The following is a 15,700-nucleotide window of genomic DNA, read 5'->3' on the forward strand; positions in this document are numbered from 1 at the left end:
ACCAGTGACCTTAAGAAGCCTGCTGCAGCAGCAAGGTCCATACCAGCATCTGTTTATCTTGCGGAAAAATAAAAGGGAAATTTTTTCTTTTTTCTTTTTGAGTTAGAGTCTCACTGTGTCACCCAGGCTGGAGTGCAGTGTCATGATCTTGGCTCACTGCAACCTCCGCATCCTGGGTTCAAGTGATTCTCTTGCCTCAGCTTCCTAAGTAGTTGGGACTACCTGAGCACACCACCATGCCTGGCTAATTTTTTATATTTTAGTAGAGATGAGGTTTCACCATGTTGGCCGGGCTGGTCTCGAACTCCTGAGCTCAGGCAGTCCATCCACCTCGGCCTCCCAAAGTGCTAGGATTATAGGCGTGAGCCACCACACCCGGCCAGAATTTTTTTCTAGGCAGGCAAAAATGTGTAAAGGAGATTTTCTCCGTATCATCATCATTATCATCACCATCTTTTAAAAAAAATAATCAGAGATGCGGTCTCTCTGTGTTGCCCAGGGTGGTCTTGAACTCCTCGGCTCAAGCAATCCTCCCGCCTCGGCCATCCAATGTGCTGGGATCAGTATCTTATTTTCTGGAACCTTAATCAGAGCAACTCCATCTCTTGATTCCTTGTCTGCATATTTCATTAATGCAGTATCAACAGTTGCCATCACAGTTGGAGTTTCAGGTCCAGGTGCTGCTGACATTATGATGTGTCTGTTTTTAGAATCCCAGCCCTCCAGGAAGCAGTGTGTATGCAGATACTGTTTCCTGTTTCTCTGGGGTGTTTGGCCATTGTTATAACAAGTTTCAAATACAAACTGTGTTTTTTTGTTTGTTTGTTTTGTTTTTTACATACCTGCACCCTTTCCCCCTCAGAGAGGTTAGTGTTACAATTATTTAGCTTACAAAATTTCGTCTTTGTGCCAAAAATGAGGCTGTTAGTGCCTAATATTTATTTATTTTTGCATTTTTATGATTATTATTATACTTTAAGTTCTATGGTACATGTGCAGGTTTGTTACGTGTGTATACATGTGCCATGTTGGTGTACTGCACCCGTTAACTTGTCATTTATATTAGGTATATCTCCTAATGCTATGCCTCCCCCCTCCTTCCACCCCCCGGCAGGCCCCGGTGTGTGATGTTCCCCACCCTGTGCCCATGTCTTCTCATTGTTCAATTCTCACCTATGAGTAAGAGCACGCAGTGTTTGGTTTTCTGTCCTTGCAATAGTTTGCTCAGAATGATGGTTTCCAGCTTCGTCCATGTCCCTGCAAAGGACATGAACTCATCCTTTTTTGTGTGTTAGTACCTAATATTTTAAGATGTGACTGTTTAAGTTATTCTAACAGAAGATAATTTTTGGAATATGAAAGCTGTTTCCTGGCAGGGTGCTATGGCTCATGCCTGTAATCCCAGGACTTTGCGAGGCCAAGGCAGGCAGATCACTTGAGGTCAGGAGTTCAAGACCAGCCCGGCCAACATGGTGAAACTCAGTCTCTGCTAAAAATACAAAAATTAGCCAGGTGTAATGCCTCTAATTGCAGCTACTAGGGAGGCTGAGGCAGGAGAATTGCTTGAACCTGGGAGGCGGAGGTTGTGGTAAGCTGAGATCGCACCATTGCGCTCCAGCCTGGGTGACAGAGTGAGACTCCATCTGAAAAAACCAAAACAAAAATTAACCAAAAAACCGCCACAAAAAAACAACTGTCTATGGGACCATTAGGCCTAATTCAGTGTGGTGGTATGCACTTGTAGTCCCAGCTACCCGAGAGGCTGAGGTGGGTGGATCACTTGAGCCTGAGAGGTTGAGGCTGCAGTGAGCCGTGATTGTGCCACCACACTCCAGCCTGGGCAAGAGAGTGAGACCCTGTCTCCAAAAAAAAAAAAATGTCGCTGTTACGCTGTCTGAGCTTCAGTTTCCTCGTAGGTAAAATAAGATAATGACTAACCCAGTCATTGTGGGGATTAAAGAAGTATGCACATAAAGTGTTTTGGGATGGTGTCTAGAACAATATAGGTCTCAAAGGGACGTGGAGCTTATTTTTCTGGCTCTTAGAACTTGGATGACCATCTATCCCTGTTTGCCTGGGACCGTTCTGTTTTGTGCCTGTTGTCCCAGCATAATAATAATTATTTTTTAAAATTTATTTTTGTTTTTTGAGACAGAGTCTTGCTCTGTCGCCCAGGCTAGATAGGGTGCAGTGGCGCAATCTCAGCTCACTGCAACTTCCGCCTCCTGAGTTCAAGTGATTTTCCTTTCTCAGCCTCTCTCGAAAGTAGCTGGGATTACAGGCACCTGCCACCATGCCTCGCTAATTTTTTTATTTTTAGTAGAGTTGAGGTTTTACCATGTTGGCCAGGCTGGTCTCGAGCTCCCGACCTCAGGTGATCCACCTGCCTTGGCCTCCTCCCAAAGTGCTGGGAGTACAGGTGTGAGCCACTGCGTCCGGCCCCAGCATCATTATTAATAGTCCCCTTTTTTGCTCTCAGAAGTATACCAGTTTGGGCCATGATTATATCGTCACCCCAGTTAGAACCCAGAAGTGTTTTTAATGCCTGGTAAATCTTAAAAAGGAGCCCAAGACTTTTTGTCACGTTTCCTATCCTCACTTTCTCACTTGCTCTCTGACTTAGGTGCTGATTACCAATTACAAGTAGAAAAAGTCAGGAGGCGGGTGTGTGCACAGTACAAATATATGCTCTGCAAAAACTGTATTTTTGCAAAAAGGAAGCTCTTCATCTCTAAGGAAGCAACCAAGCAGTCGGAACGTTTTTTGTATTTCAGGAACGATTTGTAACCCTGGACCGCGGAAGTCTATGTCTAAGCTGCTTTACATCCGCCTGGCGCTCTTTTTTCCAGAGATGGTCTGGGCCTCTCTGGGGGCCGCCTGGGTGGCAGACGGTGTTCAGTGCGACAGGACAGTTGTGAATGGCATCATCGCAACCGTCGTGGTCAGGTGAAGTCTCCCTTCTTCTCTTTGAGTTTCAGTGGATTTGACACATAGGTGAACCAACCCTTCTAACATGACAGAGAGCCCGGCGTCCCTCGGACTTCCTGAAATAGGTAGAAATTGGAGTTAGTTTCTGTGTAACTCATGAAAATTTAGAGACACTGTTTACCCATGATATACAACTCATCTTTTGTTATACATGTATTGATGTAGATTTCTTTCCTCACTGGTTCTCTCTTTTCTACATTCCCTTCTCTCTCTCTCTCTTTTTTTTTTTCTTAAAGTCTTTTATTCCTAACCCTTCTCTTATAAGAATTCGAAAGAAAACCGAAGACCAAAACCAGGGCAAAAACTAAAACTAAAGGTATGAAAAGAGATACGGTGTCCAGAAGTGGGACAGGGAATAATATTCTAGAATGATAAGGTTTTCGTGTTTTCTAGACGAAAAATCTTAGAGATGATGCAGTTCCGCCCCCTTAACACCCTCTGTTCTAAATAAGGAATCAGACCTGGGCTGTTGCTGCGTTTCCCGAGTCACACCGCCAGGGGGCAGCAGAGCCCCTTCGGGAGGGGCATCTTCCCGGTGGCGTGTGCTCCTGAGTCCAGCGTCTTGCAGTGTGGAAATATTTAAACATATAGATGAAAGGCCTATCAGAGGACCCGGTGATAAGGAAGTTCTTTTGCTTTCATGAGAAGAGCCCTAAGGCACTGAAGGGGAAGGGCGTACGTCATGGTCCCATACAGAGAACAAGTGCCCACTGCTTCCGGGCCCAGGCTGCAACTCTGCCCAGCGGACACCTCCCTGTTCCTTCTGTGGCCTTTACTGTTAGCGCAGGGCCTGGGTTAGTCATTTATTTATAAGGAACTTTCTTTTTTTTTTTTCTTTGAGACGGAGTCTTGCTCCATCACCAGGCTGGCGTGCAGTGGCACCATCTCGGCTCACTGCAGTCTCCGACTCTCTGGTTCAAGCAATTCTCCTGCCTCAGCCTCCTGAGTAGCTGGGATTACAGGCACCCGCCGCCACGTCCAGCTAATTTTTGTGTTTTTAGTAGAGATGGGGTTTCACCATGTTGGCCAGGATGGTCTTGATCTCCTGACCTTGTGATCTGCCCGCCTCGGCTTCCCAAAGTGCTGGGATTACAGGCGTGAGCCACCACGCCCAGCCTCATAAGGAACTTTCTAGAAGAAAGTTGCTTGCCTCAGGCAGGTTCCAGGAGAGCTGCATCTTCCTTGGTAATAGGACTCTCCGTGGTAGAGACTCAGAAACTGAACCCGGAGGAGGGACCCCGGACACCTGCATCTGGGCTGGGGCCCGCAGTCACCGAGCCTTTTCCTCTCTCTGTCTTGCAGTTGGATCATCATCGCTGCCACGGTGGTTTCCATTATCATTGTCTTTGACCCTCTGGGGGGGAAAATGGCTCCATATTCCTCTGCTGGCCCCAGCCACCTGGATAGTCATGATTCAAGCCAGTTACTTAATGGCCTCAAGACAGCAGCTACAAGCGTGTGGGAAACCAGAATCAAGCTCTTGTGCTGTTGCATTGGGAAAGACGACCATACTCGGGTTGCTTTTTCGAGTACGGCAGAGCTTTTCTCAACCTACTTTTCAGTAAGCCGAGGGGATCTGGTTTGGTCTCTTTCTTCTGTTTCAGTAAATGCTTCTGATGGAGCCGGTCCCTCTGTTCCCATAAAACAGCGTTAGAACTTGGTGTCTTTTGGTGTGTGTGCGGTGGCGGGAGACACTCTTGTCTGTGATGAGCCCTCCAGGGAGCAGTTCACTGCAAGAGCCACACCTTCTCAGACCCTGAACCCCAGCAGGGCTTGTCTTCATACTGACACCCACTCACTACCCTGTCAAGATGCTGGATTAGCCTGTAAGGAACCACATGACGGACGCTGGACACTGCGAATCATTTGCAGCTGGTACTGAGCAGATACCAAGCACAGGCAGTGACATGAACCGAGTTTGGAATCAGATAGTGGCTTCTTCCCACTTTATATCATGACGGAAATGTCGATGATCCTCCTTTTGGAAGTCAGTTTGAATAGATGATTGCAGCACAGAAGGAAGCGTCATTCTAGAGCGATTTCTTCCGCGATTTGACAATGCTTTTTTTTTTTTCACATGCAGTGTGTCATTTTTTTATGTGACATTCTCTGCTAAATGCTGTTATATTCCGTACTGAGACGAGGTAAGGGAGGAAGAGTTCTCTGCTCATCCTGCACACCTGCCAGCCTCTCTTCCCACCTCTGTGCTGTCTGACTTGGCACCATTCAGGGCTGGTCCTGGAGCCTGACACCAGGCCATAGCAGCAGCCTCCGGAGAGGGAAGAGGGAAGCGTGGCCCTGAATAAGTTAAAGGAGTGCTTTACCTTAGTCTTCGGATATTTGGAAGAGGGAAGAAGAGAAGCTGGTGGTTTCTAGAGGATGTCATAATCTACATCACAGGCAGAACTGATGGCTCAGTGGCTGAGTGGCCAGTATATTGTTCCTTCTTTTTTTGTTTGTTGTTTTTTTTTTTTGAGACAAGGTCTCTCTTTGTCGCCCAGGCTGGAGTACAGTCACGCAATCTTGGCTCACTGTAACCTCCACCTCCCGGATTCGAGAGATTCTCTTGCCTCAGCCTCCCGAGTAGCTAGAGTAGTACAATAGCTGGGATGACAGGCACCCACCACCACGTCCAGCTAATTTTTGTATTTATAGTAGAGATGGGATTTCACCATGTTGGCCAGGCTGATCTCGAACTTCTGACCTCAGGTGATCTGCCCACTCGGCCTCCCAAAGTGCTGGGATTACAGGCGTGAGCCACCACACCCGGCCAGTGTATTATCCTTTCTTACGGGCTACAAGTACCTGGAGGTGATTGAGAATTCCTGACTCCTCCATTTCCTGGAGAAAAAGGATATGTCAGGCCCAAGAAGACTCACTGTCTGTTGCTTTCCTAGCTTAGGGCCCTTTTTGAGGCTTGCCATACCCTGTGATTATGAGTTTAGTCTCCTGAATCTCTACCATCCACTGCGTTTCAACAAAACCTTTCCAGCATCTTGAGAAATGAGAGTATAAACGTGGGCTAAAATGGTGCATTGCTACAAAAACGGAAAATTTATCCGTTGATTTCTCTACTTTACAAAATATTTGAAGTAGATTAAAAATAGTTGAGTCACTTGAAGTGAAATTTGAAGACAGGTGAATAGCATCTTTATATTCTCCAGTGGACTTGTCTGAGGGCAGGATGTGCAAACGTATTCAGGTCACGTAGAGAAGCACTCCTGCCAGGAGCAGGCTTTTTAACATATCTCCGTGTCTAGAAATGTCTCTGTGTGTGCGTGTATGCCTATGAACTCTAGAAGACCGGATTTTAGAGAACCTGGAGGCGTTGCCTGCTGGGTTTTATGACAGGCCATTGTGGTTTTCCACCCAGGACACAGATCTGGTGCCCAGTGACATTGCGGCAGGCCTCGCCCTGCTTCATCAGCAACAGGACAATATCAGGAACAACCAGGAGCCTGCCCAGGTGGTCAGCCATGCCCCAGGGAGCTCCCAGGTGAGCCCGGCTACATGGAGGGTCCAGTTCTGACACTTCCACCTTTTGGTGGGTCTTCAGAATCTTCCAGGTCACCTACAGCAGTTTCCTCCTGCCTGCCTTCCTTCCCCTTTCTCCTCCCCACCGCTTCCCCTCCCCTCCCCTACGACCCCCCACCCGCTTTTTTTTTTTTTTTAAGACGGATTCTCGCTCTGTCGCCCAGGCTGGAGTGCAGTGGCACGATCTTGGCTCACTGCAAGCTCTGCCTCCCAGGTTCACACCATTCTCCTGCCTCAGCCTCCCGAGTAGCTGGGACTACAGGCGCCCACCACCACACCTGGCTAATTTTTTTGTGTTTTTAGTAGAGATGGGGTTTCACCGTGTTAGCCAGGATGGTCTCAATCTCCTGACCTCGTGATCTGCCCACGTCAGCCTCCCAGAGTGCTGGGATTACAGGCATGAGCCACTGCGCCCGGCCTCCCCTTTCCTTTTTTCTTTTTCTTTTCTTTTTTTTTTTGAGACGGAGTTTTGCTCTTGTTGCTCAGGCTGGAGTGCAGTGGCACAATTGGCTCACTGCAACCTCCACCTCCTAGGTTCAAGTGATTCTCCTGCCTCAGCCTCCCGAGTAGCTGGGATTACAGGCATGTGCCACCACACCTGGCTAATGTTTTGCATTTTTAGTAGAGACGGGGTTTTGCCGTGTTGACCAGGCTGATCTCAAACTCATGACCTTAGGGAATCTGCCTCCCTCGGCTTCCCAAAGTGCTGGGATTACAGGCATGAGCCACCACACCGGGCCTATTTTTAAAATATTTTTAAAAAATCATTTTTTTAACTTTTCTTTTAGGTTCGGGGTACCTAAACAGGGTTGTTATACAGGTAAATTCATGTCACGAAGGTTTGTTGCAGAGATTATATTTTCACCCAGGTACTAAGCTAGGACTCTACAGCAGTTTCATTAGCAGTTGGGTTGGAATCTGATTGGCGACTTCCACTGGTTGTATGGTATCACCTGTCAGGTGAGGCATCTTCATATCACCTGGAGTTCAGGTAGTGGGAACCCATTCCTGGCCACTTTATCATCCATCGTATCTTTTTGTTTTATTTTATTTTTTGAGATGGAGTCTCACTCTGTCGCCCAGGCTGGAGTGCAGTGGCGCAATCTCAGCTCACTGCAACCTCCACCTCCTGACTTGAGGCAATTCTCCTGCCTTAGCCTCCATAATAGCTGGGACTACAGGTGTGCGCCACCACCTGTATTGTGGTGTTTGTATTGTGAGTAGAGACGGGGTTTCACCGTGTTGGCCAGGCTGGTCTCGAACTCTTGGCCTCAAGTGATTTGCCAGCCTCAGCCCCCCAAAGTGCTGGGATTACAGGCGTGAGGCACTGCACCCCGCCACATCCATCATATCTTTGAAAGCTTGTGTTTGAGGAAATTTGCTGTTCAATTCTATGCATGAGAACAATTCCTCCTGGGATGGGGACTGCAATTCTCCCTGGGCGTGTTTGCTTTCTTCTCTGGGGCTGGGGGCAGAAACAGTTCAGCTTTGCTTGGTCATAGTTTTCCTGCTACAGGTTGTTATGTTTTTGAGAGAGAAAATTGCGTATAGACGGTATACATTTTCGCTGCTCCAGGTTAAGCCACTCAGTTCTTGGCAGCTCGTGTGTGGCAGAGGCATGGAGATGTACTAGTGACAGGCATCTAGGTAGGAAGCCCTGGCTCATTTCAGCAAAGACACCGGGAAAGTCATTGGAGTGTTTTTTACTGTTAACTTCCCCCGTGCTTGCTGTGTTCCTATAAAATGAGGAGTCAGGCCAGGTGTGGTGGCTCACGCCTGTCATCCCAGCACTTTGGGAGGCCGAGGCGGGTGGATCACCTGAGGTCAGGAGTTCGAGACCAGCCTGACCAACACGGTGAAACCCTGTCTCTACTAAAAATACAAAAATTAGCCGGGCGTGGTGGTGGGCGCCTGTAATCCCAACGACTTGAGAGGCTGAGGCAGGGGGATTGCTTGAACCTGGGTTGCAGTGAGCCAAGGTTGTGCCACTGCGCTCCAGCCTGGGCGACAGAGCGAGACTCTGTCTCAAAAAACAAACAAACAAAAAGTATGAGGAGTCCATGTCAGTCTGTATTGAAGGAGCAGTTTTGCCTGTGGGCATCTGAGGGTTCTGTTCAGTGAAGGAGCAGAAAGAGTCGGGAGTTAGAGTTCAGGTTTCAGGTCTCAGTGTGTCGATCCACTGTGTTGGGAGTTCCCTTAATAAACAGTAGTTTTTGTCCTTCTCTTGCAGGAAGCTGATCTGGATGCAGAATTAGAAAACTGCCATCATTACATGCAGTTTGCAGCAGCGGCCTACGGGTGGCCTCTCTACATCTACAGAAACCCCCTCACGGGGCTGTGCAGGATTGGTGGTGACTGGTGGGTTGGCACAGTCTCAGCCTCCATAGCCATATTTCCCTTAAAAAAAAAAAAAGCTTCCTATTTTGAGATATTTCAAAAACTTGCAAGAACAGTGCAAAGAACTCCCATGGATCCTTTACCTAGAGTCACCAGCTGTGACTCATCTGGTCACGTGCTGTATCACTCTCTCTCTCTCTCTCTCTCTCTATATATATATATCCATCACATGTTGTCCATGACAAACATCCTATATGTATATATATATGTATACACACACACACACACTTGTTTTTTTTTCCCTGAACCTATTTTATTTTTCCCTTTTTGAGACAGAGTTTCACTCTTGCTGCCCAGGCTGGAGTGCAGTGGTGCAATCTCAGCTCACCGCAACCTCTGCCTCCCAGGCTCAAGTGGTACTCCTGGCTCAGCCTCCTGAGTATTTGGGATTACAGGCGCCTGCTACCAGGCCCGGCTAATTTTCTATTTTTAGTAGAGATGGGGTTTCACCATGTTGGCCAGGCTGGTCTGGAACTCCTGACCTCGTGATTGGCCTGCCTCAGCCTCCCAAAGTGCTGGGATTACAGGCGTCAGCCACCAGGGCCGGCCTCAGGTAATTTTTGTATGTTTAGTAGAGATGAGGTTTCCCCATGTTGACCAGGCTGGTCTCGAACTCGTGACCTCGAGTGATCTGCCTGCCTCAGCCTCCCATAGTTCTGGGATGACAAGGTGTGAGCCACTGTGCCCAAACTCAGTAATACCCTTTTTAGCAATTCTTTTTCCATTCCAGGATGATGCATTGCATCTAGTTTCCATGTCTCTTTGGTCTCCTTCAAGTTGTAAGTTTCTCAGCCATTCTTTTGTTTCGTGATATTGACATTTTGAAGAGGACTGTGCGGATATTTTGTAGAAGGGCCCTCGATTTGCATTTGTGTGATGGTTTCCCTGTGATTAGATTTCCATTTTGCATTTTTGGCGGGAATGGTCCATGACAAACATCCTTCCTAGTGTATCATATCGGGGGATACACGATACCGGTTTGTCCGGTTTCTGGTGATATTAACGATTGCTTGGCTGAGGTGGTGACTGCCAGCCTTGAAATCATTTAAATATCTTGTCCGGGGCCAGGCATGGTGGCTTAAACCTGTAATCCCAGCTTTTTGGGAGGCTGAGGCAGGTGGATCACTTGAGCTCAGGAGTTTGAGACCAGCCTGGGCAACCTGGCAAAACTCCATCTCACTAAAAATATAAAAATTAGCTGGGTGTAACGGTGTGTGCCTGTAGTCCCAGGTACTTGGGAGGCTGAGGCAGGAGAAACACCTGAGCCCAGGAGGCTGAGGTTGCAGTGAGCCGGGATTGCGCCACTGCACTCCAGCCTAGGTGACAGAGGGAGACCCTGTCTTAAAAAATAAATAGGCTGGGCGCGGTGGCTCACACCTCTAATCTCAACACTTTGGGAGGCCGAGGTGGGTGGATCATGACGTCAGGAGATTGAGACCATCCTGGCTAACGTGGTGAAACCCCGTCTCTACTAAAAATACAAAAAATTAGCAGGGCATTGTGGTGGGTGCCCATAGTCCCAGCTACTTGGGAGGCTGAGGCAGGAGAGTGGCATGAACCCGGGAGGTGGAGCTTGCAGTGAGCCGAGATCACACCACTGCACTCCAGCCTGGGAGACAGTGAGACTCCGTCTCAAAAAAAATAATAGATAAATAAAATAGATAAATGTATATGTCTATATCTCACCAGATGCAGTGGCTCATGCCTATAATCCCAGCACTTTGGGAGGCCAAGGTGGGCGGATCACCTGAGGTCAAGAGTTCAAAACCATCCTGACCAACATGATGACTCCCCTTCTCTACTAAAAATACAGAAATTAGCTGGGTGTGGTGGTGCACACCTGTAATCACAGCTACTTGGGAGGCTGAGGCGGGAGAATCGCTTGAACCAGGGAGTGGGAGGTTGCAGTGAGTGGCGATCACAGCCATTGCACTCCAGCCTGAGTGACAGAGCAAGACTGTCTCAAGAAAAAAAAAAAAAAAACCAAAACAAAATAAAAAACAAGTAAATAAACGTCCTGTCCCTCTCTGAATTCTCATCTGGCAGTACAGCATCCATTGATTCTTGTCTGAATCACTTATTACCAGGATGGTGGCAAAATTGTGATTTTTCTTTCTTTCTTTCTTTCTTTCTTTCTTTTTTTTTTTTTTGAGATGGAGTCTTGTGATCCTGGCTCACTGCAATCTCCGTCTCCCAGGTTCAAGTGATTCTCCTGCGTCAACCTCCCGAGTGGCTGGGATTACAGGCTCGCGCCACCATACTCGGTTAAGTTTTTGTATTTTTAATAGAGATGGGTTTTCGCTATGTTGGCCAGGCTGGTCGAACTCCTGACCTCAGGTGATCCACCCGTCTCAGCCTCCCAAAGTGGTTGGATTACAGGCGTGAGCCACTGCACCTGGCCAAAATTGTGATTTTTCTAAATTCATCATTTCTTCTACATTAATTGTCATTCTCCTATAAAAAAGAGCTTTTTATCCCTACATCTTATTGTCAATATGGATTTATAGATTCTTAAATTCAGTGGCTTGTAATTATTACTGTTCATTTATAGTAAGTACAGTGTTTATTTGATGCTCAAAATGTCCCAGATTTTGTCCTGCAGACTGGCTCCTATGTTCTTCTCATATGACCCTGTCTTGTTTTGAGCACTTCCTTTCTTGGGACCGTTGCCGAGGCTAGAGTATAGTGGTATCATCATGGCTTACTGTAGCACCACACCCTCAACCTCCTGGGCTCAAGTTATCCTCCTGCCTCGGTCTCCCAAAGTCCTGGGATTACAGGTGTAAGCCACCACACCTGGCCTATGTATTCATTTTAAAGATTATGAGATGATACTAATACCTTTTTATTGTTTGTCTTTTAAGAGACAAGATTCTCTCACCTCAGCCTTCCAAGTAGCTGGGACTGCAGGCCTGCACTGCCAGACCCAGATAATTTTTTAAAATGTTTTAAATTAATAAATTTCTTTTAGAGACAGTTTTGCTTTGTTGCCCAGGCTGGTCTCCAACACTTGAGCGATCCTTCCGCCTCAGCCTCCCAAAGTGCTGGCATCACGGGCATCAGTCACCTAGCCCTGATATCTTTTAATTCTAATCCAAAGTCCCAGAGTTTCTCTTTGCTTCTCCACATCATTTCTGCAAAGAGAAGCCTGACCCGCAGCAAATCAGCGTGAGTTACCCACGCTCAGTCCCCCGTTACTAACAAAATAGTTTGAGAATTCCTATACCCAGTTCCATTACAAAAAGGGCATCTGCTAAGTAGAGTTTGCAATTTGTTTGTAGTTCTTTTAATTTAATTTAATTTAATTGCATTTTTTGAGATGGAGTCTCGCTCTGTTGCCCAGGCTGGAGTGCTGTGGCGCAATCTCAGCTCACCGCAACCTCCGCCTCCTGGGTGCAAGCGAGTCTCCTGCCTCAGCATCCGAGTAGCTGGGATTACAGGCACCCGCCACCACCCCAGCTAAGTTTTGTATTTTTAGTAGAGATAGGGTTTCACCATGTTGGCCAGACTGGTCTCGAACTCCTGACTTCAGGTGATCCACTTGCCTCGACCTCCCAAAGCTCCAGGATTACAGGTGTGAGCCACTGCACCCAGCCTCTTTTTGTTTTTAAACATGGAGTACGGTACTCAAAAGTTACTTCTATGATTTCTTATTTGTTTTCTCCAGAGTTGACTGTGTTGTTCATTTGGACAGGTTTGGTTTATCTACTTCTGTTGGCATTCAGTTTTAGGGACCTGCCCATCCTTGTTGATTAATTTTTTGAATATGGAAATCATTAACATGATGCCAGAAGTCAGAACTCTACCCAAGACGTGTGTACACAGAGAAGTATTATCCCTTTTTTTTTTTTTTTTTTGAGACGTAATCTTGCTCTGTTGCCCAGACTGCAGTGCAGTAGCGTGATCTCAGCTCACTGCAAGCTCCACCTTCCAGGTTCATACCATTCTCCTGCCTCAGCCTCCCAAGTAGCTGGGACTACAGGTGCCCGCCACCACACCCAGCTAATTTTTTTTTTTTGTATTTTTAGTAGAGACGGGGTTTCACCGTGTTAGCCAGGATGGTCTGGATCTCCTGACCTTGTGATCTGCCCACCTTGGCCTCCCAAATGCTGGGATTACAGGCTTGAGCCACCGCGCCCGACCGAGAAGTATTATCTTTAATAAGCCGTTCGAGGCCCAGTGCAGTGGCTCACGCTTGTAACCCCAGCACTTTGGGACGCCAAGATGGGCAGATCACCTGAGGTCAGGAGTTTAAAACCAGCCTGGCCAACATGGCAAAACACTGCTCTACTGAAAATACAAAATCTGGCCGGGCGTAGTGGCGCGTGCCTGTAATCCCAGCTACTCAGGAGGCTGAGGCAGGAGAATCGCTTGAACCCGGGAGGCAGAGGTTGCAGTGACCTGAGATTGTACCACTATACTCCAGCCTGGGTGACAGAGTGAGGCTCCATCTCAATCAATCCATCAATCAAATAAATTTTAAAAAGCTATTCCATGTCAGCCAGGCTAAGTCCGGAGAATTGTCCGCTCTGGTCCTCGCGTCTCTGGGAAAATGTGGCAGTTAGGACGGACATTCCTTGCTGAGTGGCTCTGCTCGGCACAGTAATGTCTTTGGCCTCTTTTTTTTAGTTGCAGAAGCAGAACCACAGACTATGACTTGGTCGGAGGCGATCAGCTCAACTGTCACTTCGGCTCCATCCTGCACACGACAGGGCTGCAGTACAGGGACTTCATCCACGTCAGCTTCCACGACAAGGTATGGACACTGTAGGCGGCGGCTCTTCACTTCTTTTGGGTCCTGGAGCCCTTAGAGATTCTGATGGACGTTTTGAATTATTATTCCCGTAATTCATAGACACACAAACACACTCCTAAGTCCTGTGTACCATTTCAGAGGGGCCAGCCACAGACCCTGGGGAAGCCACACAGATGCCCTGGTGCAGGTTCAGAACCCAGGTTTCACGTAAGATAGAGACGTCTTCATCAGAGAGAGTGCACTGCGTTTCTTATCTCGCCCTTCTATCGAGGGGCAGTGAAGTCCCTCAGTATTAATCCTGCCTGGCTTCCGGGGTTTGTATCGTTGTCCTGGGTCATGAGTTCCATCAGTAGTGTAGTGCAGCAGGTCTGGCACTCGGGGGGGGGGTCACTGTCACCTGGGGAGAAGCTGCAAAAGCCAGCCGTGGGCTGGGCACCGCGGCTCACACCTGTAATCCCAGCACTTCGAGAGGCCAAGGTAGGCGGATCACAAGGTCAGGAGTTCAAGACCAGCCTGGCCAATATGGTAAAGCCCCCTCTCTACTAAAAATACAAAAATTAGCTGGGCGTGGTGGTGGGCGCCTGTAGTCCCCGCTGGTCGAGAGGCTGAGGCAGGAGAATCACTTGAATCCAGGAGGCGGAGGTTGCAGTGAGCCGAGATTGCGCATTTGCACTCTAGCCTGGGCGACAGAGCGAGACTGTGTCTCAAGAGAAAAAGCCAGCTGTGTGTGGCTGCAGTGCTGTGTGCCCAGTGTGGCTCGGGGTCTCGCCAGGTGGTTCTCACCCGCACAGCCGTGGGGCCCTGCTGGTGCCGACGGACGGCTCTCACACTTCGCTGCCCAAGAGAACCTCTTGAGGAGCTTTTAATACTGCTGAAGTCCAGGCTGCACCCTGGGTCAGTTAAATCCCAGTCTCTGGGGAGGTCAGAGAGAGGCTAAGAAAACAAAGATCCTTTTTCCTGTTGAGCAGCGTGGTTTATGAAGGCCAGTCCTTGCCAGAGCGGGTCCCACTGGGTAGTGGGCATGAGTGGAGAGAGGCGGCGTCCCCTCCTCTCTGTGCCGCAGAATTGGGCTGTCACCGCAGACACTACAGGGCTCTGACTTCGCATGCTGGTGCACTTGCTCACTGTTGAGGCTCCATGCTTGTTTCTTGCTCCTGCAGGTTTACGAGCTGCCGTTTATAGTGGCTCTGGATCACAGGAAAGAGTCTGTTGTCGTTGCTGTGAGGGGGACCATGTCTCTGCAGGTAACGTTGGAACTTGACTTTCCAGCCCTGGGAGTGGGGTGCAGGGGCGGGAGCACACAGATGCTCGGCTGGGGAAAACCGTCAGTAACCGCATGAGATGCGGGAAAAGGCTGAGGACAGAAAATGAGGATGTGAGCCCAGGGTTGGGAAATACTCTCTTTGCAAAAAGGGATGAAGCTGTTTCGTTTTCACTGAGAAATGTCAGCAGCAGAGTGGCTGGCAGGTTGGCCCCCCGCCATGGGAGCTCCAAGAGGGCACCTGCTTGGCTCCCTCTTGCCTCTCTTCCCTGTGCCCAGCCAGGCCCCACACCCGGGAGCCCTCCCGTGGAATTCCTGCACCAGAGCCAGATGGCGGCAGTGAGTCAGTCTTGCTCCCGAGAGTGAGAGTCACGCCTCTGGCCACCAGCCCCGCTGCAAGCTCCGGGTTTGGGTCCTCATGCCCCTCATGGCCTGCCATTCTCCAGGTGCAGCCAGGACTGCCTACATCCATCCCCAGCCCGTGGCCCCTCTTCTGTCTTCCTCAGCCCATCCTCCTGTGCCCCTTGGAGATGCCAGGCGACGCTTTCCTTGTCAAAGCTTTCTTCTCTCAATTCCGGTTTCCTCCTGGCCACTCCTCAGTCTCACTTCCCGTTTTTCTCTGCTGACCCAGAAAATGTGTTGAGAATCCAGAGCCTGTGCGCGCTCGGCCCTCTTCTGCTCCCGACTGGCTCTGCGGCAGCCTCCCAGGTCCAGGGCCAGGACCCCAAACCTGCATCTTCAGGAGCCATCTGGCTCTCCCGGGA

At 48.8% G+C, this 15,700-nt stretch overlaps 1 protein-coding gene across 3 annotated transcripts in view; it reads left to right on the forward strand.

Annotated features, from left to right (window-relative positions):
* The window catches only part of DAGLB (diacylglycerol lipase beta), a 42,461-nt gene that overhangs the window by 10,019 nt on the left and 16,742 nt on the right, over nt 1–15,700 (forward strand). The window contains exons 3-8 of one of the 3 annotated variants that reach the window (XM_033194874.1): nt 2,775–2,946; nt 4,291–4,549; nt 6,362–6,484; nt 8,753–8,880; nt 13,549–13,675; nt 14,836–14,919. In XM_033194874.1, coding sequence (XP_033050765.1) covers nt 2,775–2,946; nt 4,291–4,549; nt 6,362–6,484; nt 8,753–8,880; nt 13,549–13,675; nt 14,836–14,919 — 893 coding nt within the window. The remainder of the gene's footprint in view (nt 1–2,774; nt 2,947–4,290; nt 4,550–6,361; nt 6,485–8,752; nt 8,881–13,548; nt 13,676–14,835; nt 14,920–15,700) is intronic. The other 2 variants (XM_033194875.1, XM_033194876.1) reach the window with 2 other exon arrangements.

This window comes from Trachypithecus francoisi, unplaced genomic scaffold (genome assembly GCF_009764315.1).
Source record: "Trachypithecus francoisi isolate TF-2019V2 unplaced genomic scaffold, Tfra_2.0 Lachesis_group4, whole genome shotgun sequence".
Taxonomy (NCBI): Eukaryota; Metazoa; Chordata; class Mammalia; order Primates; family Cercopithecidae; genus Trachypithecus; species Trachypithecus francoisi.